The 20,484-nt window shown below is 38.0% G+C and overlaps 1 protein-coding gene across 4 annotated transcripts in view; it reads right to left on the bottom strand.

Moving 5' to 3' along the window:
* Positions 1 to 1,423: 1,423 nt before the first annotated feature.
* The window catches only part of PALS1 (protein associated with LIN7 1, MAGUK p55 family member), an 80,045-nt gene continuing 60,984 nt past the window's right edge, over positions 1,424 to 20,484 (bottom strand). For all 4 annotated transcript variants that reach the window (XM_017349352.3, XM_002719520.5, XM_070065123.1 and 1 more), the window contains 8 exons: positions 19,531 to 19,608; positions 17,660 to 17,843; positions 15,540 to 15,611; positions 14,557 to 14,628; positions 12,768 to 12,935; positions 11,411 to 11,613; positions 9,855 to 9,965; positions 1,424 to 4,383 (listed from right to left, as the gene is read on the bottom strand). In XM_017349352.3, coding sequence (XP_017204841.1) covers positions 4,207 to 4,383; positions 9,855 to 9,965; positions 11,411 to 11,613; positions 12,768 to 12,935; positions 14,557 to 14,628; positions 15,540 to 15,611; positions 17,660 to 17,843; positions 19,531 to 19,608 — 1,065 coding nt within the window. In that variant the 3' untranslated portion in view covers positions 1,424 to 4,206. The remainder of the gene's footprint in view (positions 4,384 to 9,854; positions 9,966 to 11,410; positions 11,614 to 12,767; positions 12,936 to 14,556; positions 14,629 to 15,539; positions 15,612 to 17,659; positions 17,844 to 19,530; positions 19,609 to 20,484) is intronic.

Genomic DNA, 20,484 nt, shown 5'->3' with positions numbered 1-20,484 from the left:
CAGAGAGCTGGATGGGAAGAGGAGCATCCGGGACTACAACCGGAGCCCACATGGGATGCCGGTGCTTCAGGCCAGGGCTTTAATGCACCACGCCACAGCACCAGCCCCAGTTTAGCATTTGTTAAAATGAAATCAAGAGCAAACACCAGACAGGTAATTTGCTGTGTGAAGTCGAAGTAATCTGATCCCAAGGGGAGGGACCAGATCAGGAACGGGAATAGAAAGCTGGACTGGGGTGAAGAAGGTATGTCTGAGTATGATTTGTGTCCTCAGAGTGGTAGTGTAGGAAAAAGGGATATGAATAGAGGCATGTAATATGCTGAAGTTGTATATTTTCAACAACTATCATGCTATCCTCAGTGTTCTCAAGTCCCTGGCTGCTTTTGAGGTAAAATCTGTCCACGTATTACATTCTTCCTCCCACAAAAACCTTTCGGCTTCATAGCCTTAAGCTGTCCATCTCTAATAAAGTTTTTTTTTTTTTTTTTTTTTTTTTTTTTTAAGATTTATTTGAGTTACACAAAGTGCCACCTTGCTGGCCCTCGTTTTTTTAATTGTTAAAACTTTATTAGAGGGGCCAGTGCGGTGGCACAGTGGGTTAATGCCCTGGCCTGAAGCGCTGGCATCCCATTTGGGCGCTGGTTCTAGTCCCGGCTGCTCCACTTCCAATCCAGCTCTCTGCTGTGGCCTGGGAAAGCAACAGAAGATGGCCCAAGTCCTTGGGCCCCTGCACCCACGTGGGAGGCCCAGAGTAGGCTCCTGGCTCCTGGCTTCAGATTGGCGTGGCTCCAGCTGTGTGGCCACCTGGGGAGTAAACCAGCAGATGGAGGACCTCTCTTTCTGTCTCTACCTCTCTCTGTAACTCTTTCAAATAAATAAAATAAATCTTAAAATAAAACAAACAAACAAACAAACAAAACTGTGGGGCCAGTGTTGTGGTACAGCGGGTTAAGCCACTGCCTGCAATGCCAGCATCCCATATGAGCCCTGGTTCAAGTCCCAGCTGCTTCACTTCCGATCAAGCTCCTTGCTAATGTGCCTGGGAAAGCTGCGAAAGATGGCCCAAGCACTGAGGCCTTGCATCCACATGGGAGACCCAGATGAAGTTCCTGGCTTCAGTGCTACTGTTTGGGGAGTGTACCAGTCGATGGAAGACATCCACTATATCTAACTCTAATTCTGCCACTCACATAAATAATTAAATCTTAAAAAAAAAACCAAGAGAGAAACAGTAACTATTTAAGTCTGTGCCAAGAGGGGGCATGCCCCACATAAAGAACAAATTAAATACCCCCCTACTCTCCCACCTCAGAGCATCTGATGGTCTTGCTTCTGGCCAAAATCTGAAGAGGAGGGTGTCTTCACTTGTGTAGAAACCTTGAGTGGGAGAGGACATAAACAGCTAGAGAACGAACTCGGTGGCTTTAAAATTTGCAATATATTTTTCCTTTTATTTGTACAATACAGCATGTAGTATGACATCTCGAAATAACAAGAGTGCAGATGCAGGGCAAGAAGTTGGAAGGCAGATTAACAACAGATGCCAGAAAGGTCACCTTTATTAAGGCTAAATCCCTGGTTTATATTTCCACACACATTCGCAAAATTACATTCAAATCATTCCTTATCACTACTTATTCCTTAGAACATGAAAAAAGGGGAACAATCCAGACATTAGATTTTCATAGAAAGCAAATCTGGATTAGTTTAAATATTATTCTCCTTCCATTTGTTCTGACTTAACGAAAATTTGGAAATGAAGCTATTTCCTTATTTGGATTTTCCAAGTATATTTCTTAGCTATTAGTATCATTTCTGTCAGTGGTTAAGATTCCCCCTTGCACAGGGCTCTCCAATCAAGACCATAGAGGGACAGGAAATGGAACTGGCCAGAGCTGCTCTACAACTAGGTACACAACAAGGTGCTTTTATCCTCATTTTTTTGAGGAAGGCAGCAACAATGGTTTTCACTTTGTTTAGGGGTTGTGTTGAATATCAGCATATCCATATCACTTAGAAAAAGTTTGAGACACAGACATTTCTTCTATGCAATGGAAGGAGAGAATTACTTTAATGACCCTGAAAATATGTTACCTTGTACTTCCCAAAAGCATAGCATGGCAGGGACCTTGGTATAAAATCTGCTTATTAAAGCCGTGTGTCTGAGTCTTGATAGCACTTGGCCCTAGTAAAGCCCCTCTGTCTGCTGGGGCACAACAGCCGCTCACTGACTGCCTGAAACCTCACTCTACCAGGACTGCTGAAAACACCTATCAGTTACACTCAAGGCAGATCAGACAATTCTGCTGGCCAGACTACCTATCACTCCTAGAGAATGTAAGCTGGAAAACTGAGACGATTAAGTGCTAAGTATATGCCTTGGTTTTCAAAGCCAATCACTGGTGTGACCACTGTATTTTCCTGACCTAAGTTGGAGTGTTTCAGATTTGAAGAGACCATATATATGATATTCCTTCCCTCAACCCCAGGATACTTTCTTCCTAAGGAACATTATCTTGAAATATTTCCAAATAAGACACACTCTCTAGCCAACTTAAGTTACGCAAATGTGAACAAAAAAGGCAACATATAACTGTTTACATTTGTTCAAATAAAATTATATGGAAGAGAAAAAAAATGAAATATATACATCACACTGAAACAAAATACTCATTAAAAACAAACAACTACTTATGTTAAATTAAGTGATAAGTCAGTATATTCCAGTGTTTAGCTTGGGAGCAGGAAATGCTGTAGCTAAAGTCATCATAAAAATAAAATCAAGACATTCACATTTGAGGTTTGTCACACACACTATCCTTAAAGGCCTGAAAAGATTACAACTTTCCATGCCAGTAATAAATGTTGAGCTATAACTACACAGACAGTACAAAAATCCCATTAGCTTAAACATTGCTTTTATGATTTAGCAAGCTGTTCCATTCTTGTCATCACAGGCACACCTTATTGGGATAAAAACTCATTTCTATGTGCTTAAGAAATGCCCTCCACCCCCTCACAATGTTATTTTCCTAAAATGTTCAAGTGACTTTCAGGTCTTCCTTTCCTTCTGATCTCAAAGTCAATTGTCATAGTATTTCCCTAAGATATATATGTATATAAAATTTTATTCCAATGCTGAACAAGTGTTATCAATGACCATTTATCGATCTGTTAAAATTAGTATACAGTACAGCAGCTATATTCATCAACATAATTCCAGTTTATTACCTACATACATAGCATAGCCATAGACTTTTATGGTGCTCATGTATAAAAATGCAAAAATGGTCAAATGTGTTATGTCCTCCCATGTATATAAAAAACTATTTGCATCATGAGGAAGAAACTTTGAGTCAACACAGTTTTATATTAATGCCATTCATAAAAATCTAATAGTCTATTGTACTATGCAGATCAAAGAAAGGAAGTGAGGCTATCAAATCATTGTAATAATTTAAGAAAAATCAAATTATAAAAGATCAGCATAATCTGTAAGCCTTTAACTGGATTACAGCCTGCTGGGGGTGCAGTCTGAGCCACTAAGCTTGGGTTAAAAAGCTGGTGCTTCTAACAGAATGCTTCTTTTTTTTTTTTTTTTTTTTTTTTGTTAGAGGAAAAAGACAATACAAATAAATTCAAGCCTAAACAAAGTAGCTCCAAACCAGAGTGCCACCGTTTTGTTTTTTCTTTTCTTTTTCAGGAAAGTTCTTTTCACTAAACCAGTCTCCTAAGCCAATACTGTTTTTGCCCAATGCAGAAAAGCACAGTCCCTTCAAAATATTCCCATGAAGTCATTTAAGTGTTAAATGACATCAATATTTATAAGTACATGAGACATGGACTATTGTGTACATACATACAAGTTTTTTTTATAGAAATATAGCCAAGCAGAAAAGATTTAGGTGAAAACAAAAGGTTTTAAGAGGGTAAAATGGAACTGCTGTGTTGAAAGCTTCCATTTAGAATCCCAAAGTGAGGCAAGAACCTTTAAAAAGCCATTTGCAGAGAATGAAGAAAGCTGTGCACACAGTTGCCTAAGGGAACTTTCTCCTCACTAGTTTAAGGGATGTAAGGATGAAAACCAGGTCTACAGCTTACACTGCTGCCTTCCACCTTATCTTCAATCTTGCTGAAGTATCAGGATATCTTCCTGTTGACAGCTTGACAGATCCAATCCAATTATGCTGCCGAACGGATGTTTCTTCACCTCAGCCAAGTGGATGGCACCCACTGAGGTTCAGTGTCCAGTTTGTTAATTAACCTAAGCAATTCCTGATAGGCTTTATCAAGATCTGAATTCACAATTGCTGTGTCAAAGTAGTGGCCATTGTTCTGCTCCATCTCTCTAGTCTTCTCAATGATTTCTCTCAACTCCTCAGGCTGCAAAGAAGAGAATAAAATCTGTGAGGTGACTCTTCTCTTTACCAAAATATAGGATGAGTCAGAGCCAAAGAACAAAGGCTGACTTACATCACAGAATGCAGACTGTTACTGTGAATTCCCTACAAACTTGTTTTCAAACATTTTAGGGAATAATAATTTCTTCCCCAAAGTAACATCTTTTGTAACCTGGAATGGACCTTCTGCTTGGAGCAAGGACCCAAAACATCATCTACTCTTGGATCTTGTAAAGACCCCTGCTCTTTTTATCTGGCAGAGTTAGGTAGAGAAAACACCATGGGAAAAGAAAAGGATTAAAGAATGGGTATTCTTTTCTATGAAAACATGGCTGGTTAGCCCAAAATTTAACAAACTAATATATACTTTTGGGGAAAACACTCGCTGCTGTGTTTCAAAACACAAATGAAGTTGTTAAAAGGCAAAAAAAAAAAAAAAAAAAAAAAAAAAAAAAAAAAAAAAAAAAAAAAACCACCTACCAATTTAGGAAACTATGCAGAACAGAGTACTCTATTTAAAATACAGAGTAAAGGGAAGGGCTAGTTCACAGAGCCAACCAGGTGGCAAGGCTGTAGGCAAAACTTAACTAAATTCCTCTGATTTTGAGGCATAGGTGTTACTCAAGAAAGTGAAACAGCCCCCAAATCACCTGTCAAGGAAGATAACTAATTAACTTCAAGGCCAAATGTCTGGGGCTGGTGCTGTGGCATAGTGGGTAAAGCCGCCACCTGCAGTGCCAGCATCCTATATGGGCGCCAGTTTGAGACCCTACTGCTCCACTTCCAATCCAGCTCTCTGCTATGGCCTAGGAAGGCAGCAGAGAATGGCCCAAATTCTTAGGCCCCTGCACTTGCGTGGGGGACCCGAAGATGCTCCTGGCTCCTGGCTTCAGACTGGCCCAGTTCTGGCCATTGTGGCCATTTGGGGAGTGAACCAGCAGATTGGAAGCCCTCTCTCTACCTCTGCCTTTCAAATCAATCAATCTTTGGGGGGAAAAAAAAAAAAAAGACCAAATGTCTCAGGTGTAAGCCATATACTGTACTGAATCCACAGGACAAAACAATTTGATTCATTCAACAGAACTCCTCTGACAGTATGAAAAGATCAGACAACTCTGGCTTGTCCTGAGGCAGTTTCTCACATGGCTCTCTAATTTTCATTCTGGAATGTTGCGCATCTGAATATGGAACACAGAATCCTTTGTTCCTTAGCAGGGGCTCTACTTCACCATTGTAACTGAACACACTGACATTTTAGCTAAAATTTATGTGTACTCAAAGCTCAATATTATTGAAAGAACATTATAAGACTCCACAGGATAGAAAATTTGTGGTCCTAGAGTTGAAATGTAAATGCTAAGCCCCACTCCACCTAGTGTTAATCAAATTCAAGGCATTACTTCATCTTATGCTAAAATAATCACAATTTATTTAGTACTTTGTCTGAATTTCTCTTCCAAATTACAATCTAAGACTAAGATGAAGTAAAATGTGTTAGTTCAAAATATTTTGTAATAAAAAACAACCAAAAATAACAGCCAAAATTGACCATCAATTTATGCTGTTCAATTAACCACTCTCAAGATTCTGCACCAGCTGAATAGATTCAGTGCACAATTAGGTAACTGAATGAGTAGTTACACTTTTTCATCCAATTACACTACTTTCTTAACACAATTCCATAATTAAAATGGAAGATTTGTTTTCATTCAACATTTCAATCATGTGAGTAATAAAACACATGAGAAATAAAGGAGATAAAAAAAAGTGAAATAAAAAGAATTTGATACACCAATCCTCTACCTAATACAGAATACATGTTTTTTATAGGTGTACATGCAACACTGATGAAGCCAAAACTCAGAGGGTCTATAATCTGATCACAATGGAACTATAAATCATTAAGGTGTTAAATTTTTAAGTCCCCAAACAGGTGGAAGTGTGGCTAAGCAGAAAATGGAAATAACATACTTTTAAATAACTCCTGGGCTAAAGAAGAAAATGAAAAGGGAAATTAGAAAATATTTCTAACAAAATGATAATAAAAATATTATTTAAAAGCTACTGAGGGGCCAGCGATGTGGTGCAGTAGGTTAATCCTCCGCCTGCAGCGCCGGAATCCCATATGGGCACCGGTTGTAGTCCCGGCTACTGCTCTTCCAATCCAGCTCTCTGCTATGGCCCGGGAAAGCAGCAGCAGATGGCCTGAGTCCTTGGGCCCCTGCACCTGTGTGGGAGACCAGGCAGAGGCACTTGGCTCCTGGCCTTGGACTGGCGTAGCTCTGGCCGTTGTAGCCATTTGGGGAATGAACCAATGGATGGAAGACGTCTCTCTCTGTCTCTCCCTCTCACTGTCTGTAACTCTAACTCTCAAATAAATAAATAAAATTAAAAAAAAAAAAAAAAGCTTCTGAGGTGTATGTAATTAGAGAACTGCTTTTGCTTAGAGGAAAATATATAACCACCAATGCCTATATTTAAAAAGAAAGATTAAAATAAGTGTTTATCTTCAGAAACTATGGCAACTGCAAATTAAAAAATGAGGAGGGTTAAATAGAAAAAGACAAAAGCCATCTCCTTTCTTTTTCTAAAGTTTTATGGTTAAAACTTCTAATTTCCATATCAAGTTTTAAATTACAGAAAAATCTGCTGGGATTTTTTGTTTAATAGCATTATTGAGCTATGTTTAACTTATCCATATCCATACAATGTATCCATTTAAGGTATATAATTCAGCAGTGTTTAGTATTGTCACTGAGTGGTGTGACTGACACTGCAATCAATTTTAGAACATTTGCCTTACCCATTCCCTATTTCCCACACCCAAAAGAAGCTTAACTAGCAGTCACTCTCTTCTCCCAAGCCCCAGCTGTGAGTGACCACATCTATTTTAGGTCTATTTCCCATTCTGTACACTGTATATAAATGCAATAATAACATGTGATCTACTGTACTTGGTGTCATTTCATCTAGTACAATGTCTTAAGGTTCCATACTGCAGCATGTAAATATCAGTATTTCATTCCTTTTTATTGCCTTGTTTTTCAGACTTAAAGCTATAGTAATCAAGACAGTGTGGTATCAGCATACACAGGAAGAGAGTTCAAAAATAATCTGCCAGTCCTTTTTGACATATCAATATAATATAATGGGAAAAGGGAAAAGGACAGTCTTTTCAACGAACAGTGATAGAGAAACTGGATATCAACTTGCAATTAAAAACAAAACTCTTCACTCAAACCTCACATGAAAGCAAAGATGAATTTGAGATAGATTATAGATCTAGACATACACAACAATCATTAACCATAAGAAAAATTAAAGTGAATCTTATTAATTAAAGGTATTATTAAAAAATACTTGAACTATTTGCAATTTACACCCCTGATAATGGCTTCATATATCCATATGTCTTGTAACTCAGTAAGAAAAACAGCCCAGTTTTAAAAAATGAGAATGCTTGAGGCATTTCACAGAATATGCCCAAATGGCTGTATGGAAAGATTATCACTAGTCATCAGGAAAATGAAAATAAAAACCATAATAATATTAATAACACCTATTCCAATGATAAAATAATATTACAAACCAACAGTAGCCAAAGTTGGTAAAGATTTGGACAACTGGTACCATCACACTCTGGTGGTGGTGGTGGGGGCAGTAAAATGGTAAACTTTTTGAAACAGTTTAGCAGATTTTTTTAAGATTTCTTTTATTATGGGAAAGGCAGGGTGACAGAAACAGAGGGAGAGGCAGAGAAAGATCCCCCACCTGATGTTTTGCTCCACAAATCACTGCAATGACAGGCGCAGAACCTAGGAGCCCAGAACCCCATTGAGGTATCCCATGCGGGTGGCAAGGGTCCAGGTATTTGGGCCATCTCTGGCTGCCTTCTCTGGTGCATTAGCAGAGAGCTGCTTGAACCAGCGATCTGATTTGAGATGCTAATGTTATAGGCAGCAGTGTAACCTACTGCACGACGCTGCATCCAGTTTTAATACAGTTAAAACACAGACTATTTGATACAGCAATTCTAGTTATATAGCCAAGAGAAAGGAAAACATAGGTCCATCAAAACACTACGTAAATGTTCAGAGCAGCTTTAATTAGACAAGTTAAAAATGGGAAAAAAATCCAAATAGTTTAAACTGGAGAATAAACAACTTGTGGTATATTTACATTAAGAATGAATGAACTGTTAGATGCAATACAGATGAATCTCAAAAACATGCTGATCAAAAGCCAGACACAAAGTTAAACATACTGCATGGTTCCATTTAGATGCACTTTTGTTGACAGACAAAATAAATCTATGACAGGAAGCAGATTCACAGTTGCCCAAGGAAGAATGCAGAGGTTTTAACTTCAAAGGAGTATAAAAGGACTTTAACATGTTCTGGCCCCCATTTATGGCTCTTGATGAAATAACAATGTTCTCTTCAGCCTAAAAATAAATAAGTGTGCAATGTCAGGGCCGATGCTGTGGCATAGCAGGTAAAGCCACCATCTGCAGCGCTGGCATCCTACATGGGCACCTGTTTGAGTCCTGGCTGACCCACTTCCCATCCAGCTCTCTGCTATGGCCTGGGGAAACAGCAGAGGATGGCCCAAGTCTTTGGATCCCTGTATCCGCGTGGGAGACCCGGATGAAGCTCCTGGTTCCTGGTTTCAGACTGGCCCGGTTCTGGCCACTGCGGCCATTTGGGGAGTGAACCAGTGGATGGAAGACTTCTCATTCTGCCTCTGCTTTCAAATAAATAAATAAATCTTTTTTTTTAAAAAAAGTGTGCATGTCATAATGAAAACAGAAAATTAGACTGAAAAGGAGAATGGAGTCTTCCCTGGTCCCTTGTATACATCCTTTTGCTTTATCACCTACGGTACTTCTGGTCTAGTTTTCATACCATATGGACTATTTCTTCCACATCTAGCACAGATCTAAAATACTTTTTACAATTGCTTTTATCTATCAGATTGCAGTCTATCAGACTAAAAGAAGAAGAAAAACAGAACATAAATGCTTCAATATGAAAAAAAGAGAAAAGCAAAAACACTCAAATTTGGCTCCCTGCAAATGTGAACTATCTAAAGGAAAAAAATGTGTAATGCATGAGAGTTTGCTGAGAATTTTGGTGGGGTCCACATAATTCTCCTGGAAATGTCACAGACCACATAGAGAAGATTAAAGACGTTTTAAGGATCCTATCTCAAAGACTACCATACATTTGCAGATAACAACAGGGAATGTGTGGGGAAAAGAGAAGACTTCTACTTTGGAGAGCTGCCATAGTCTTACTGGTGGCAAACATGGCAATTTTGGGATAAGTGCTATCACACAAAGAATACTCAAACTGAAAGCCCAAGCTGATACCACTTTTAAGCACTGTGACAGATTAGATCAGGATGAAATTATGTTTCTCTTTAATGGAATAGTACAAGATCATCCAACTTTACCTTTGGATTCTTGCCCTCTTTGGCCAATAATGCTCGAAGTCTTTCTTGTGAAGGGGGTGCAATGAAGATAATATATGGTTTTAAATCTGAATTCCGGAGGGTCTTCAAAGACTGCAAAGAAAAGATATTTGGATTTTAAAAACAATTTCCATCATTTAAATACTTCTCAGTAATACAGTAATGTAATTTTAAAAAGTATTGTCAATGAGTGTTCCCAAATACTTTAGAAGAAACAAGTTCAATATTGTAACATAAAATCATTCACTGCAAGAAGATACTGTGTAGCTATATACATACATGTATGTATCTATGTATGTATAAAACATATATGTAATGTGCATATATATTTACATACATATGTGTGTATATATATACTTACATACATATGGCTTGTTCTTTTATGTAATGAAACTTAAGTGAATGATATAGTATGACATTCAAGCGTGACAACCATGTGAAACTAAAATAAGATCACATACAGATTATAATAACCATATTTTAAAAATCCACTTCAGGTGTTAGGATCAAGATGTCTGTCTGCCTTTAAGTACAAATACAACCAGAAAAACCTCATATACACATGCAAAGAAAATTCTGAAAAAGCACATGTAAGGGAAAAAAAAAGACTGTTTCAATTAGGAGATTGTGGTTTTCACTTTGTCTTCACTCCATCACAGTGTGTCTTTAAACTGAAGTGTTCCACCAAAATGGAGATTATAGGGAAATGGCCTTTTCAATGTTAAGATGTAAAACAGTATGTTTAACTACTCTGAGTTCTTTGGTAAAATCTGTCAGCCCAAATAATATAAGCCATTCTGAAAGAATTTAGTAAAACCATTTATCCTTCTCTAAATCAAATGTGTACAACTGAAATATGAATGATCTTCGACAGTTCATGGAAATGCATATTATGGAAAAAGTAAGCATGGAGTTAAAAAAGTTTTTTGCACCCAAATAGCTAACTTTCAATTCCATTTTTTTCATAAATTTTTTGAAGTCCTTTCATAATACAGCCTAAATGTTTTTATCCACTTAAAAAAAAAAAACTTAAGAACACCTAGCTACTATTTTAGGATAGCCATTTCAGAGTCAATTCATTATTCTGAAAGGCAGAGACAGACAACTGCCCACCTGCTGGTTCACTCCCCAAATGCCCACAACAGCCAACACTAGGCCAAAGTCAGGGGCCTGGAACACAATCTGGCTAGCAAGGGGTCAGGTACTTGAGGTATAGTGCAGGAAGCGGGAATCAGAAGTAGAGACGGGACACAGGCATCCCAAGTGGCATCCAATATGGCAACCTGTGGTGTGACTGCTGTACGAACAACACCAGCCCCTATATTTACTGTATTTTGAGAAAGTATGTTATCGTACATAAGAATGTGTGTATTTTCTCCTCTACGAAAACTGAAACTTAGCAACCTGATTTTACACAGCAAATCAGTCAGAAAACAGTTAAGAATGTAATTATGCCTTATTGTTACTAGACCAAAATAGTTTCTGCTAATTATGTTATCCTCTAATTTTCACACCCTGGATCAAAATTTTAGCTTTACCTGTGTACGTAGACTTAAAAGACATATTTTGCCAGAGTTGATCACTTGCCGTACAGAATCTATGCTGGTTCCATACAAATTTTTCTCAAATTCACCATGCTCAATGAACTTTCCAGCGGCTATGTCTGCCTCAAATGCTTGCCGTGAAACAAAGTGGTAATCTCTACCAGCTACTTCATGGTCTCGCCTACTCCGAGTTGTATCTAGGCAAATAAAATCAGATAAAAATAATGGACATGAATCAGAGTGAAGACGCAGGATTATTTTGCAAATTAGAATCATTTTGTAATACAGATTATGAAATAATGAACTGAGGAAATGTTAAGAGCTAGTGTATTTACACCTTCATTGAGGAACGAACAAAAATGTGTATTACCTTAACAGTTACATTTAATTACCCTAATATGTTTTTTAAGATTCATTTTTTATTTATTTGAAAGGTAGAATTACAGAGAGGAGGAGAGACAAAGAGAAAAAGAAAGAGGTCTTCCATCCACTGGTTCACTCCCCAAATGGCCCCAACAGCCAGTGCTGGGCCAGGCCGAAGCTAGGATCCTAAAGCTACTTCTAGGTCTCCCATAGGAGTCTAGGGGCCCAAGCACTTGGGTCATCCTCCACTGTTTTCACAGGCACGTCAGCAGGGAGCTGAATCGACAGTGGGGCAGCTGGGTCGTGAACCTACCTCCATTTGAGATGCCAGCATCACAGGCGGAGGCTTAACCTGCTATGCCACAACACCAGCCCTCCATTTTTAAAAATTAATTAATTAGAGAGGCAAAGACTGACAGAGCTCCCATCAGCTAGCTGGTTCACTCCCTAAAAGCCCTGGAGCCAGGAAGTCAATCCAGGTTTCCCATGTGGTACTTCAGCTACTTGACCATCACTTGCTGCCTCTCAGGTTCTGCACGTTAGCAGAAAAGAAGAATCAGGATTAAAGCCAGAACTTGAACTCAGGGACTTTGACATAGGATGAGTATCTAAGGCACCTTAACTTCTATGGCAATCACTCTCCCCTAATTATCTTAATATGTTTTATGCTTCCACTTTAAAAAGCATATATACATATACAAATATTTGAGAGGCAGAGTTATAGACAAAGAGAGGCAAAGATTTCCTGTCTGCTGGTTCACTCCCAAATGGCCGCAACAGCGTGAGCTGGGCCAGGCTGAAGCCAGGAGCCAAGAGCTTCTTCCAGGTCTTTTTCAAGAACAACTATCTTTAAAAAATTGTCAAACATCTGGTTAAACAAACATCCTCTTTCATTGACAACCTTGATGAAATATCTCCCTTCACAGTTACGTTCCGAGGGTGCAGGTAAATTGAGTAGACAGGAAAATGGGAGCGCATCCAAACTTACGAGGAACTGCAGATGCAAAGCGGTCCTTTTCTTTGTTCATGAGCCTCTGACGCAATTCATTCTGGCCACAGTTCTGTGGACCGATTAGAATGATAGGTCTTTTCCTATTTGCTGGCTGATGGTAAAGTGACATTTCCTCATAAGTTAAGATCTCCTCATTGTCATAATCTTTGGAAAAGAAAAAGTTAGCTCTTCAGACAAATTAGATTACTGCCATATAATGATATACAGATCTGTCCCTCCTCACCCTACCCCCAATTATGGACACTTTATTATCATTAAAATACTTAACTTTTTGGATCAAGATGGTAGTAGATGGTAGTACTATATCATGAGCATTTTCCCATGTCCTTATAGCTTTGCCAGGACACTAAGAAAATGAATCTAACAATATACTACTAATCTTTTGAGAATTTTTTTACAGCTTATCTTGTTTCATATTGTTTGAATGGCTAAAAAAGTTGTATTGACCCTTATATAAATTAATGAGAAAAATTATGTCATTTTTGTACAATGCAGATACTTCTACTCAAGAGGATAGTTTCAAGGATCAGACAGAATGTACATGCTGAGCACAACAGCTGACACAGGTATTTACACACTGCTATAACCAGCTATCAGAGAAGCTGGAAAACTTTCCTGTAGTTGTGTAACTTGTTAACAGGTCATACTCATGCTATTCATACTTTCTGCATTTATATTTACTTTATTTTGGAACACTATCCTAGAGTCATGATGGGTGGGGTAACATTCCTAAAGCCCATTATCCAGATGAAATCAGAGCTGTTAAGTGGCAAGAAAAAAAGCAGACAACCAGCAGTCTGCCTTGCCCTCACTCCTATTACTTCACCTGACTGGGACGCAGCAGCCTCATGTATGAGACCCAGTCAGCACTAGATTCCACAAGGGCAGAGACCCATCTTAGGTTTGTCAGCGCTCAGCAGAGCCTGGCCCAGAATAAGTGTTCAAAGCAACTGTTCACAGGTTCTGTGCAGAGCACTGGCAAAGCTACAGATACACAAACCAAATTTGTAAATCAAAATGTTACCACATTATAAATATTATAAATATTGGAAGAAACCTGGTATTTTTGAGAGAAACATGTGCTGAGAAGGGAATTAAATATGCTGCTTATTAAAGTGGCTCAAATCTCAGATTTAGCTTTGTGTGGAATATCTCAACCATCCGTAAACATTTTATCTTCATTAGTGTATAAGAAACTGGGAGTGGTGGAAACTATTTGACTAAATAAAAGGTGCCCAATGGTAGGGCAATAGCCATCTGTCAGGTCCAGGGGACTTGTCATTGGGAATACAAGCCCAGGGTCATCAGAGCTTTTGATTTTAAGGGCAGCAATGACTTTAAATCTTTTTAATCTTAATAGTCAATTAAAGAGTGTGCCTCACTCAGTTAGTGGGCTCTGTGGAATGGATTGGCTCTGTAACGTGAGTTATGTTTTACTTCAAATACATCTGTTTTTAAAGAACTTGTTAGAAGCAAGTGTTAATTTTACAGGTTTAAATAATAAAAAAATGGAAACCATCAATTTTATACCACATACACATATACTACATAGTACTCTAATGTTTATACCATTTTCCCCCAATTATACACTGCATTACTCACGGGACTCCAAAAGAAAATTCCTACTGAAAAATTTTCTCAAGCACATATTCCATTAATAGGCAAAATGGGACTAGAAATAAAACTTCATGAAAATATCAGTTCACGTATTATTAGATTCAGACCCCTTCAGATATAAATTCCACCACCTGAGAGTAGAACTTACCATCATTTTTATTGGCATTATATAAAACCTTTTTCCTTTTCTTTTTATTTTTCTTTGCACACCATAGTTTTCCTGTTGAGCAATCAAATGAATTAATAAATATGGCATGTTTTCTTGAACAAAGTACATATTTTAAATAATTCAAATTGTTTAACAAGTTTTTCAAAATTTTTTTTCATTTTATTTGAAAGGTAAAGATACACACACACACACACACACACACACCCCTCTTCCATGTGCTGGTTCACTCCCCAAATGCCCCAACCATCTGGGCTGGCCCAGGCCAAAACCAGGAACCAGGAATTCAATCCTTGTTTTCCACATGGGTGGCAGGGTCCCAAGTACTTGAGTCACTACTGTCTGCTGCCTCCCAGGGTGCACATTAGCTGGAATCAGAAGTCAAGCTGGGACTTTATATGGGAGGTGGGTATCTCAAGCAACATGTTAACTGCTGTGCCAAATGCTTGCCCCAATTAATTTAAGTGTATCTACTCTTATTAAACTGTTCATAGATCATTTTTTAGTCTAGCTTTCCATAATAATAAATAATAAATAATAAAAAAATCTTTAATATCTAAATTTTGTATTTTTTAGCAATTTATTTTATTTGAAAGAGTGAGAGAGAGAGAAAAATGAATCTTTTATCTGCTGGTTCCTTTCCCCAGGCTGAGGCCAGGAGCCTCAAATTCCATCTGGGTCCTCCACACAGGTGATCATTGGGCCATTTCGGCCATTTTCCATGCTTTTTCAGGTGCATTAAACAAGAAGCTGACTAGAAGTGCAGCTTCACTGTAAGTAGTGGCTTAACCTGGCATATCACATCAGCCCTGTGGTCCATTCTTTATAGTCCTAAGGAAATCACTTTTGTTTCTCACATCACTCTTTTCACAAATTTATTTCTTAAAAGTTCTGATACACAAATTTAAACATGATTAAAGACGAAGACTCAAGAAACCTCTTACTAAGGTAAACATATATCTAACCTGATTTTTCTGGCTCCTTATCTTCTTCTATGGTATGCTTCATGGCTTCCCTTTGTTGTTGAAAGCTTTTTCCTTAACAGCAAAAAGAAAGAAAAGGGCAAAATAGTTAAGATAAAGTCTTTTTTCAATCAATGAGAAAATACCATGCTAACTCTTCATTTATATTTCCTTCCAAATCTTCCTACACCCTATGAAAGTAATGCTAGCTCTGGTATATAAACCTCCAACTGTTGAAAATATTGTTTCAACTCTATTCAACTAATCCTATGATATGCATTACTGGAACATATATTATGTATTAGAAAATATACATAAAAGCAAATACTAGAAAATTTAATAGCTCAACTGTTTAAAAGCTCTCAGTGAGCATTTTCTATGTCAAAGGAGAGACAGAGAGAAAGGTCTTCCATACGCTGGTTCATTCTCCAAATGGCTGCAGTGGCTAGAACTGAGCTAATCAGAAGCCAAGAGCTTCTTCCAGGACTCCCACATGGGCACAACGACCCAAGCACTTGGGCCATCTTCCACTGCTTTTCCAGGCTGTAAACAGAGAGCTAGATAGGAAGAGGAACAGCTGGGACACGAACTGGCGCCCATATGGGATGCTGGTGCCATAGGCAGAGGTTTTGCCTATGATGCCACAGCATTAAATATAGGAAGCTTTCAAAGTTTCTGTCTTCTTTTCAGACCTCTACCTTACTATATAATTTTTTTTCGAAGGACAAAGAGATTTTTCTTAGAAAATTCTGGATTACACTGGAGATTTAGTTTTATATCCAATTCTTCAAGCAGGGGTTCTTTAAGAAACAAATTCTATGTATGTTGGTATAACCTGTAGAATTTAGTACATTTCATAAAGAGCACAAGCAAAAACACTGAGGGTGAGACATGTAAGAAGCATTAAAAGAAACCTGGTTATCTCCAGGAGCTCTGCATTGTATTCATTGTAAACCAAGTAACTATGACTACAGAAAATTTTTAAGAGCATTCAAAATTTAAAATAAATATTTCATAGCCTCTAAGAATCATTCACATATTAAAATGTTTAAAAGCATTACAGTTATGTACTTCTGTGGCATTTATTTTTCATGATATGAACACTGTAAGATGTTTATAATGGCCACTTAATCCTTCTGATTATTGAAAACCATTGTCAAACTAAGGTGGGTCCATTTAGTAGTCCTCTAAAAAGACTTAGAAATGTCACTGAAATCTATTTACATTCAAAAAATCAATCCATCAACATTAGTTCTAAATAGTTATGGGCTAAGGCTCGCATGTTAAGATATCAAATTGACATCTGGCACAACGAATACATAGAAGTATGATGGCTGCCTAACATTCCAGGATTCCAGAGGATATCCTGTAACTGCTGCTCTGAAGAATCAGATTATAGCATCCTCTGTAGCCCTTATCTCTTTGAAATATGACTGACTACAGACAAAATCTGTTTCCAGCTTTGGAGTTTTAATTTTTATTTATTTTCATTTTATTTGAGGAGCAGAGAATCAGAGAGAGATCTATATGCTGGTTCACTCCCCAAATGCCTGCCATAGATGGGGATGGGTCAGGCTGAAGCCAGGAGCAAGGAATTCAATCTGGGCCTCCCACCTGGTGGCAGTGATGCAAGTACTTATCACCTCCCAGAATGCGCATTAGGAGGAAACTAGATTAGAAGCAGAGCTGGGTCTCAAACATAGACTCTCCATTTAATGGGATGTGGGCATCCCAAGCAGCACCTCAACCACTGTGCAAACAACTGTCCTGGCTTTAGGGTTTTAGAGCGAAAAGACCTCAGACATATAAGAACAAAAGTAAACATTATGTTGAAATTTTTCACACCCAAAAAAATCTTCTTGATTTTTAGCTATGATAAATCTGGTGGTGTTATTTTTCTTCTGATCACACTGCCATTCAAGAAAATACATCCGGCAGCTACTGCATAAAAACACAACTACATGGGAAGTGGGAACAGGAAGGTGGGGAAAACAATACAACTACATGAAAAAGCAAATCTGTTTCAAAGCATGAAAAAGTAAGTTTTTCTTCGTGAGGGTTTGGATTTCACTTTTTTTTTTTTTTTTTTAATACCATGTACTTTCTACTACATTGTCTCTTACCTGGAACAAGCCCAGCTAAAGGTTGGTTATCTTCATCCCCCTCCCTGTAGGCCTGCCACCAGTTTGGATCTTCTTGACTGATCACATGAAGAATATCCCCTTTTTGAAAAGACAGACCTAACTCTCGACATGGAACATAAGGGTCATCTGAGGGGTCATAGTCAAAATGAGCCTTAACATGGATCTAAAAGATAAAATAAAAAATAAAATAACAGTAAAATGGCAATATAAATATTTAACAGATATATACTGTTAGGGATTTTTCATTAGTGCAAATAAATTATGAGTTGAAAAAAGGGTGTTCATTTAAGTAATCGTATTTTTGGGTAGTATTTGCCCAGGCTCAGCTGTTGTCTTCTCTATGATGAGTGTGAACACTTAAAGAGTATCTAAATCATTTTATTTTTAGCAGCTAATAAGCTGGTATACACAAAGGTGGCCCAAGGGCTTGAGTGAAGCAGAAGAAACAGAAACCACCTGGCATGTGAAAACAATGACTTTTGCAATAAGGTATGCAGTTTCTAAACCACTGCTATCAAAAAGGACAGACTTTCAACCTTATTATAGCTCATTTTATAAGCAGGTGTGTCCGTTTTCCTGGGATGTTAGTCTCTTGATTCCACTGTCAGTGCAACCACACCTTAATCTCTCTCAGTGTTTCTTTTAAAATGTCAGGTTCATGAATAGGTCACCCCAAATTGTTAAAATTATCTAAATCAATTTCTTTTTTTTCTTTTTTTTTTTTTTTGACAGGCAGAGTGGGGTTCAGGGCCCAAGCACTTGGGCCATCCTCCACTGCACTCCCTCGCCACAGCAGAGAGCTGGCTGGAAGAGGGGCAACTGGGACAGAATCTGGCGCCCCGACTGGGACTACAACCCGGTGTGCCAGCGCCGCTAGGCGGAGGATTAGCCTAGTGAGCCACGGCGCCGGCCCTAAATCAATTTCCCTGCACTCCAATTATCAATCACTCCCATTTTCTCCTAAGTCCCCACCTCCACTTACAAGGGACTCCTACTCAACTTTCAGTCCCTATAGATTTACCTATGCTGGACAATTCATGTAAATTAACTAATTCATGGCCCCTTGTGACTGGCTTCTTTCTCTTAGCATAATTTTTTAAAGGTTCATCCATATTGTAGCACATGTATATACTTTAGCCTTTCCTATTACCAAGAACTATCCCATTGGAAAATAAAATATGGTCTATATATAAATTCATCATCGGGAGGGCATTTGACTGTTTCTATTTTCTGGCTATATTATACGAACAATGCTCTTACGAACAAGGACTCCAAGTCCTTGTGAGAATGTACAAAGGTACCAAAAAGTTCACAGAAATGGCCTATCATGAAAAAAAATTATGCAGAGTTCAAAACCTTTTTCCACCAAAATAAATACCTTTAAATCAACTTTTTCATTAAGTTTTTGACATACCCTTATATATATTCAATTACCTTGGATATAAACCTAGGAGTGGAATTACTGGGTCAGTAATGAAGTTTATGTTTTAATAGAACTAGCTGAATAAATGCTTAAGATACAGCAATACACTCTCTAAAAACACTTTTTCCCCCTATACGAAGTATGTTTAAGTTAAATAAGCTCACTTATAACTACAAAAATGAGAAAGTTCAATGTTAGAAGTCACAAAAAAAATCTTTTCTATTTTTTATTTTACAAAGGTTGTTTATCCAATTTGAAATTTTGCAATTTTATATATTTTTTTAAAAAAAACTACTGAATTTACCTCTTTTTACATGAGTGTAGGAAATATTTAGAGTGCCATTTCTGATACAGAGAAATAAACAGAGCCACGGGGTGGGGTGGAGAAACCAATGAACATTAAAGGGGAAAAAAAAAAAAAACTTACTACAGTTTCTTTGGCAGGAGGAGGTTTGATGTGTTGACTGGGAATCAGAACAAATGTCAAAGTACCATGCATATCAGACTGTAATAGAAAGATCCAGTTAGTTTTAAAATCTGCATTTATTAAAATAATTCCATCATCATCTTATGATCAGTATTTCCCAACCTAGACTACTCAAGAACCCCTTTGTAAACTTTAAAAAAAAATCAATACAGATGAGCTACTTTTCATCAGGAAATGTAACTTAATCCTTCATGGATTCTGTTATATTAGTTATCCCAGATTATGACATTCTATAATTAATTCTGGTCCTTTGGGGGAAGCCATTTAGCCTACAAATCTTGGGTTTTTATTTTTTATTCAAGTTAAGTTTAGGAAGATCCTATAACGAAGGGCTGAAAGATGCTGTACTGCTGTAACAGTTATGGGTTATCTACTCTGATTAAAACAAAATTTGAAAAATTGTGACTGGGATGAGAAAAACAGCACAAATATACTCAACTCCCAGATGCCTCATTTTTGTCACTCATTCTAATTTTTTTTGAAGATTTTATTTATTTGAGAGGTAGTTACAGACAGAGAGAGGGAGAGACAGAGAGAAAGGTATTCCATCAGCTGGTTCACTCCTCAAATGACTGCAATGGCCAGAGTTGGGCTCATCTGGTCTCCCACATAGGTGCAGGGGTCCAAGGACTTGGGGCCATCTTCCACTGCTTTCCCAGGCCACAGCAGAGAGCTGGATGGGAAGAGGAGCAGCCGGGACACAAACTGGAGCCCATATGGGATGCTGGCACTGCAGATGGAGGGCTCAGCTTACTATACCACAGTGCTGGCCCTGCATTCTGATTTTTAACTGTAGGGTATCTAACTGCCAGATTCACTATTATTTCCCAGTATATCATTAACTGCTTTGTTTAGAAACCTCTAGCAAAGTAATCATCACAACTTCTGCTACTA

The sequence above is a fragment of the Oryctolagus cuniculus genome, chromosome 20 (genome assembly GCF_964237555.1).
Source record: "Oryctolagus cuniculus chromosome 20, mOryCun1.1, whole genome shotgun sequence".
Classification (NCBI taxonomy): domain Eukaryota; kingdom Metazoa; phylum Chordata; class Mammalia; order Lagomorpha; family Leporidae; genus Oryctolagus; species Oryctolagus cuniculus.
Note: the sequence above shows the minus strand (reverse complement) of the source record. Positions and strands in the feature narration are given on the sequence as shown.